This window comes from Neophocaena asiaeorientalis, unplaced genomic scaffold (genome assembly GCF_003031525.2).
Source record: "Neophocaena asiaeorientalis asiaeorientalis breed wild unplaced genomic scaffold, Neophocaena_asiaeorientalis_V1.1 scaffold177, whole genome shotgun sequence".
In the NCBI taxonomy this organism is placed as follows: Eukaryota; Metazoa; Chordata; class Mammalia; order Artiodactyla; family Phocoenidae; genus Neophocaena; species Neophocaena asiaeorientalis.
In genome coordinates this window covers 22,573,914-22,581,169 of record NW_020172779.1, presented here as the reverse complement: position 1 = coordinate 22,581,169, position 7,256 = coordinate 22,573,914, and the positions used below count along the sequence as shown (strand labels likewise).

Here is a 7,256-nt window from a genome sequence, read left to right as displayed (position 1 = left end):
GGGGGGGGGGGGGGGGCGCGCCTGAGGGGTCCGGCACACGCTCTGCCCTGAAGCTTCCAGTTCCTTCTGGCCCCAGGACCTGCCGGCCTCCACCCTGCTGGGTCCTGCCTGGGCGGGGCCTCCTCTTCCTTGGACTGCCACGTGCCGCTTGAATCCCACGGCCCACGGAGTCGCCTGCGTGGCTGCCTCTGGGGGCGGTGGTCTGTCCCTGTCCAGCCTCAGCCAGGAGCGCATGCCCACAGGTGGGGAGCTTCGTCACCTCTTGAAGGGCCTGACTCCCTTCCTCCCCACCGTCTCTCACGTTTGATGGGGGCCAGCGCCCTGGGCGGAGGGAGAGGCAGGTGGGAAAGGGGGTGCCCCTGGTAAGGGGAGGGGCGGCTGAGCGCGTCTTTGTTCCTGGCAAGCGCAGTCACACGACTGAGATGCACAGCCTGTGCGGGAGGCTGGGGGCTGTCCCTGAGCAGCCACCCCATGGTGAGGGCCTGAGTGCCACGAGCAGCCGGTGCGCTGGGGGGCGACCCTGGGTGCACAGATGGGGGCTGCGGAGTGGGGGGACCCCAACGCTGCCCCTCGCCCAGGGCTGGCAGATGAAAGGGCAGCTGCTTTGTGGGCGGGGAGACCTCTGAGGGCTCGGGATGGTGCGGGGCTGGGGGCCGGGGCTGTCGGGGGCCTCTCAGCCTCGGGCTAAGTGAGCTGTGGTGACCACCAGCCTGGGCTCTGCTCTCGACCTTGGAGATCAGGGCTCAGGCCAAGCTGTGCCTTCCGGGCAGCAGCCACAGCTCCTGCAGAGGGCCCTGGGCTCCCAAGGCTGGCAGCGCTCTGCAGTGAGGGGAGGAGACCCCACCCAGCCCTGCCCCTCCTCACACCTCCACCTGGCCTTGGTGTGAGCCCAGGGCACAGGGCAGGTGCCCACTGGACGTGCAGATGCCCTGAGGCCAAGGCGGGTAGATCTGCAGTCCCGAGGTCCGGGAGAGCCTGGAGGTCTGGCTCCTCCCCCAGAGGATGCCCACGTGCCCCGTGAGAGGGCAGCTGGAGCCTGTCGGCACGGCCAGCGTGAGCCGGGCTGCCGAGGACCCTTGGCAGGAGTCCTTCGCTCCAAGATCGGTCTCTGTGAACTTAAGTTTTCATTAGGGGAAACTGGGCTGTGCGCTTTCTGGCCGGCCTCCTCGGCTTCCTGCCTCACGGTGCTGCTTCAGGTCCCCAGCACCCGGCTCACTCGGCTGGTGAGAACGACCCCCAACTCGCAGATGGAGAGATGGGGGCCAAGGGGTGGGCCCGGAGGCCTGCCGCGTCCCATCTGCACTTCAGACCCAGGTCTGGGCCCCCTCCCTGGCCCTAGGGAGCCAGGAAAGGGTGTGCTGCTGCCCAGGTGGAGTTGGGGTTCATATGCTCCCAGGGGAAGGGGCCTCAGCGGGAGCACTTTGGAGAACCCAGAGGGAAGGTGCCGTGTGTGCCCCAGGACGGGCCCTGACTTCAGCTGGCTCCTCTGCTGGGCCCCAGGCTGCTGCTGGTGGCACTGCCTGCAGTAGGACCACCCTCCTCACACCCCGCCCCTCCTGCTGCTTGGGGGCCATCTCCGGGTAGAGGTGATGCTCACGCGACAGCTGGTGCTCCCTTGCCCAGGTTTGCCAGTGGGGCCCGAATGTACACTGGGTGGTGACAGCGTGATTAGCAGAATCTAAGCTCATAGGGAATTAAGCTCAATTTGCATAAACAGATTCCTGCTGAAACGCACGGGGTTGGGGGGGGGTGCAAGGCCAAGTCCTTCTGGAGCCCTGAGGCCCTGGGCAGCGGGAGGGCCTTGGACCCCTCGTGGCAGCTCGGGGGAGCAGGTCCACCAGGGCAGCTGCAGGCCCACCATCTGTGGGACCTGAGTAAGGGGGGGTGTGGCCGCTGCCCACTGTGTGTCTGTCGGGGGACTTCTCCCGACCCGTCTGCCCTTGGGCTGGCCTGGGCGTCCGCTAACCCCAGGACTGGCGGCTCAGTCCTCTGCCAGCCTTTGACCTCGAGGAGACTTTAGTCTTTCCCCTGACACAGCTTGCCGGCAGGAGCGGGGTCTGTGAGCCTGTCCCCTCCCAGTCTCCATGCAGGGCCCTCCGTGCAATGGAAAGAGAGGCAGGGAGGGCAGGCAGTGGAGCTTGCTGACCCCACAGCACGGCCTTCCCAAAGCCGGGGTGGCACCACTGGGGCAGCGTCCAGGAGGTGTTCCCGGGCAGTGGTGATGGCCACAGGCCTTAGAGTAGACCCTCAGGGCCACCTTAGTGCAAGCGCCCAGGGCACAAAGGAGCCCCCTCGAAGCCGTGTCGCAGAGGCGTGCGTGTCGGCGGGGGAGGCTCAGTCCCAGCCTGGTTGGTGGGGTTGAGGGTGCCCCTTCCTGTGCCAGTGGAGGGCGGGAGACAGGTTTCCGCGACCGCGGGCCCTGGGGCTGGGCTGACAGGAGTTCCCTGTCCTTGCAGGTCCTTGGTGCTGAACGGCCTGCGTACTGCTGCAGCGGGTGGGAAAGCCCAGCCCGGCTCCCCTCGGTGGCGGAACAAAGGCTACCGTTGTATCGGAGGCGTCCTCTACAAGGTGTCGGCTAACAAGCTCTCCAAGACCTATGGCCGGCCCGGCGGCGATGGGGGCAGCAGGCCGCTCCTGCGCACAGGTGAGGCTCCTGGCGGCTGAGGGCCGTGCGTGCGCCAGTTGCTCCAGGCTGGCCACCCGTCTGAGGCCCCAGGCCTGGGGCTCTCCCGGAGCCGGCCCGGCCCAAGCGAGGGCTTCCCAGACAGCGCCCAGCCCCAGGGCCACTTCACTCCTGCTCGCAGAGCCTCAGCAATTGCCCCTCACAAGGCTGGCAGCGGCCACGATGGGGAGGCCCCCCAGGGACGGCTTGGGTGCACCTGCCTCTGGCTTGGCTAAGCCGCCTCTGATTTTCTGTGTTTTGCTCCTGGACAAAGGAGATGAGCCAGGTATGGTAAACACGGCCTGGGCTGCGGTGCCTGATCGCTTTGGCAACGCCCCGCTGTGCCTGGAGGCCCCACCACGTGCGCCTCCGCGGCTGGGAACAGGCCGCAGAGAAGGAGACGCTTTGGATCTGCTTACCATGCCCATTAACTAGACAAACAGTTTGGTTCAGCCCAGGTCTACTCTTTCCTTCGCTGTCGGAAAGGGAGAGCAACGAGGAGAGGCTGCAGGTGGTAATGGGGATGGCACAGGCCCAGCTACCCCAGCCCCCAGCCCGACCCGCCCAAAGGGGCAGGAGGGAAAAACCGTTTGGTTCAGCCCAGGTCTACTCTTTCCTTTGCTGTCGAAAAGGGAGAACAACGAGGAGAGGCTGCAGGTGGGAATGGGGATGGCACAGGCCCAGCTCCCCCAGCCCAGCCCGGCCCGTCCAAAGGGGCAGGAGGGAAAAACCGTTTGGTTCAGCCCAGGTCTACTCTTTCCTTTGTTGTCGATAAGGGAGAACAACGAGGAGAGGCTGCAGGTGGGAATGGGGATGGCACAGGCCCAGCTCCCCCAGCCCAGCCCGGCCCGTCCAAAGGGGCAGGAGGGAAAAACCGTTTGGTTCAGCCCAGGTCTACTCTTTCCTTTGTTGTCGATAAGGGAGAACAACGAGGAGAGGCTGCAGGTGGGAATGGGGATGGCACAGGCCCAGCTCCCCCAGCCCAGCCCGGCCCGTCCAAAGGGGCAGGAGGGAAAAACCGTTTGGTTCAGCCCAGGTCTACTCTTTCCTTTGTTGTCGATAAGGGAGAACAACGAGGAGAGGCTGCAGGTGGGAATGGGGATGGCACAGGCCCAGCTCCCCCAGCCCAGCCCGGCCCGTCCAAAGGGGCAGGAGGGAAAAACCGTTTGGTTCAGCCCAGGTCTACTCTTTCCTTTGTTGTCGATAAGGGAGAACAACGAGGAGAGGCTGCAGGTGGGAATGGGGATGGCACAGGCCCAGCTCCCCCAGCCCAGCCCGGCCCGTCCAAAGGGGCAGGAGGGAAAAACCGTTTGGTTCAGCCCAGGTCTACTCTTTCCTTTGTTGTCGATAAGGGAGAACAACGAGGAGAGGCTGCAGGTGGGAATGGGGATGGCACAGGCCCAGCTCCCCCAGCCCAGCCCGGCCCGTCCAAAGGGGCAGGAGGGAAAAACCGTTTGGTTCAGCCCAGGTCTACTCTTTCCTTTGTTGTCGATAAGGGAGAACAACGAGGAGAGGCTGCAGGTGGGAATGGGGATGGCACAGGCCCAGCTCCCCCAGCCCAGCCCGGCCCGTCCAAAGGGGCAGGAGGGAAAAACCGTTTGGTTCAGCCCAGGTCTACTCTTTCCTTTGTTGTCGATAAGGGAGAACAACGAGGAGAGGCTGCAGGTGGGAATGGGGATGGCACAGGCCCAGCTCCCCCAGCCCAGCCCGGCCCGTCCAAAGGGGCAGGAGGGAAAAACCGTTTGGTTCAGCCCAGGTCTACTCTTTCCTTTGTTGTCGATAAGGGAGAACAACGAGGAGAGGCTGCAGGTGGGAATGGGGATGGCACAGGCCCAGCTCCCCCAGCCCAGCCCGGCCCGTCCAAAGGGGCAGGAGGGAAAAACCGTTTGGTTCAGCCCAGGTCTACTCTTTCCTTTGTTGTCGATAAGGGAGAACAACGAGGAGAGGCTGCAGGTGGGAATGGGGATGGCACAGGCCCAGCTCCCCCAGCCCCCAGCCCGACCCGCCCAAAGGGGCAGGAGGGAGAAGAGGCCCGGGCCAGGGAGGAGGCGGGGCGTGGGCGACCCTCCTGGAAGCCCTCCCTCTCTTCTCCCAGGGCCTCTGTCTGTTGGCCTGGGGCGCCTGGCTGCCTAATTCCAGGCCAGGTGCCCCGGACTCCCCAGGACAGGCACTCTGCGCCTGCCTCGTGCCTGTTTCCCACCTTGAGGGGTTGGGCTGTGTGACCTCTCAGGGCCTCTGCCTTGACCTCGAGAGCTTGGTGGTGGAGGAGCAGGTGCAGAGGCCTGGCCGGGCCTCCTCAGGGGCCTTGGTGAGACTCAGTCCCGAGGGGCTGCTGCCTTGGGTCAGGGGATGCCCTGAGGCCAAGGCAGGTAGATCTGCTGTCCCACCCCGATTGCCTCTGACACCAGAGCTCAGCGGGCCTGTAGCACGTGTGCTCGTGGTCTGTGGGGCCCACACGCAGCTGTGGGCATCTCAGAGGGCAGGGACCTCAGACCTCCTCTGTCCATAGCCGCTTCCAGCCTGCTGCTTCCCCTGAGCCGGGCCCCTCACAGGGCTGCCGCAGCCAGGCCTGCTGGCGGGCTGGACAGGGCCGTGGGTGCCTGGGCATCCAGAGAAACCCACAGGGCTTGCAGCGGCCGCTCGGCGGAGTGGCCGTCCGGCGGCCCGAGGGACCAAGCCTCTCCGTGGGCCCGACCTCTGGCCCCAGCTATGCCCGAGCCCCCCCACCCCACCCTCACGACCGGCCCAGCAGGCAGGACCCCCGCTCCGCTCCCTGCCGTCCTCCCTTGGGCTGGACAGGTTGTGGTTTGGGGCCGTCCTGGCCCTCGCCGGGACCCTGGGCTGCACGTGAGCCTGATCCAAAATGGGCCGGTGGGCCTGTGGGACGGGGCTGCACCCGCCACCTGGGCTCCTTGCGTCTCCTCTCATCCCTCACGCCCGCATCCAGGCGGAGGAGAGGCGCCTGGAGGCTGAGAGGAAGAAGCGGCTTTGGACTCAGCCTGCCCACAGGCATCGCGGGGCCCCACGTTCGAGCCGCCTGCTGGGCGCTGGGCCCCGGGTCTGAGCCGGCTGCTGCCCCGGGGTGCGGTCAGAGCAGGTGGGAGGGGCCGGCGTTAGGGACTGTGGGGCACGGCCCCGCCGCCTGAGCTGGCAGCTGGCCGGGGAGGGGGCTGCGACACTTCTCCCCAGGGAGGATGCCACGCTGAGCCCGCTGCCCTCCAAGTGCTGAGCTCCGCAGAATCCCACCTCCGCACTCAGACAGAGCCGCAGGGACAGGACAGCTGCAGGGTAGCGCCCTGGCCTTCCCCACCCGTCTCCCCCCAGCCCTCCAGCCTCTGGGCAATTAGGTGAGGAAGGGGTGTGGGGGGGACCCCTCCCTGCTGACCCGCCCCTGCGGGCCACAGCTGCCCACAGCCTGCTGACTAGCCTGCTGGCTGCCAAGGGGCAGCCCTGGGGCTCAGCCCTCCCGCCTCAGGGTCGGGGCAGGGAGGTGGGGTTTGGAGCACAGACCACAGGGCAGCCTGTCCTGGGGGCATGAGGCCGGCCCAACACAGCACCAGCTGCCTGGACCCCCATACGGGTGGCCGGCTCTTGGCTCTAAGGAAGGTGGATTGCTCCCAGCTGTGGGAGTGCCTGTGGACCAGCAGCCCACTTAGGTGAATGATAATTAAAGAAAGAAATTTTCTCCTCCGGAGTCGACAGAACTTTGACTCCAGCGAGAAAGCGCAGGCCTCCTTGGGAGGGGGCGGGGGCTCCCCCCCCACCGCCGTCTCCTCCTGGCTGCCGGCCTCTCTGGGACAGCATCAGCCCCTGGTTGGGGTGCCCGATCCATCCCAGGCTTCACTGGGGAGAGCCTTGCCCTGCCCAGCTCCCGAGCCCCAGGGGCAGGGCCTTCTAGCAGGCACACCTTGCTTCCCTGGAACCCCGGGGCCAAGCACTTCCTCCCAGGTCTAAGGTCTGCCCACCCAGAGGGCCCAACCCTGGGACCCACCCCCCCACATGCTTTGGCCTGGAACCTGGCGGGGGTCCTCCCAGGCGGGGGCTCTGATGGGGGCTCCACTGGGCCTGGCCTGTTCCTCGGCCCCAAGAGCCAGCAGGTCCCTGCAGTGGAGCAGAAGCCGCGAGTCCCCCTGCCAGAGCCGCCTTGCTCAGCCTGGCCTGCAGGCCTGGCTCCCAGGCTTCTTCTGAGCCCCAGGCCCCAGACCGGGGCAGACGTAGGCTGTGGTGGGCAGTCTCCCTGCTGCTGACCTGCCACCACGTGCCCTGGGCAGGTTGTGCGGGGCGGGGTGGGGGTGGGGGCGGTCTGAGTCGCTGCCTGGGCGGGGGCTGCCTCACCCCCTGAGTCTGTTTTGGGAAGACCCCTGGGAAGTGCAAGCTCTCCGGAAGGCTCAGTGCCTCCTGCTCTGCGGTGGCCAAGGGTTTTCCGCTGAACGTTTCAGCGCCTCCACACCGCTTTTCAAACAGCTACTTTACGTGCCTTTTTTAGCACTGCAGAGTACTTGAAGAGGTGCCTCCTGTTCTTGTAAAAACTCTTGCCGGGCCCTGCACTGGCATGTTTTTAAGAGCAGAAGTGGAAAGAGGAGAAAACCTGCCT

The 7,256-nt window shown here is 66.0% G+C and overlaps 1 protein-coding gene across 1 annotated transcript in view; it reads left to right on the top strand.

Annotated features, from left to right (window-relative positions):
• Positions 1-7,256, top strand: part of ZC3H3 (zinc finger CCCH-type containing 3) — an 81,323-nt gene that overhangs the window by 52,162 nt on the left and 21,905 nt on the right. Inside the window, exon 5 of the mRNA XM_024741193.1 lies at positions 2,457-2,644. Within this exon, the coding sequence (XP_024596961.1) occupies positions 2,457-2,644 (188 nt within the window). The remainder of the gene's footprint in view (positions 1-2,456; positions 2,645-7,256) is intronic.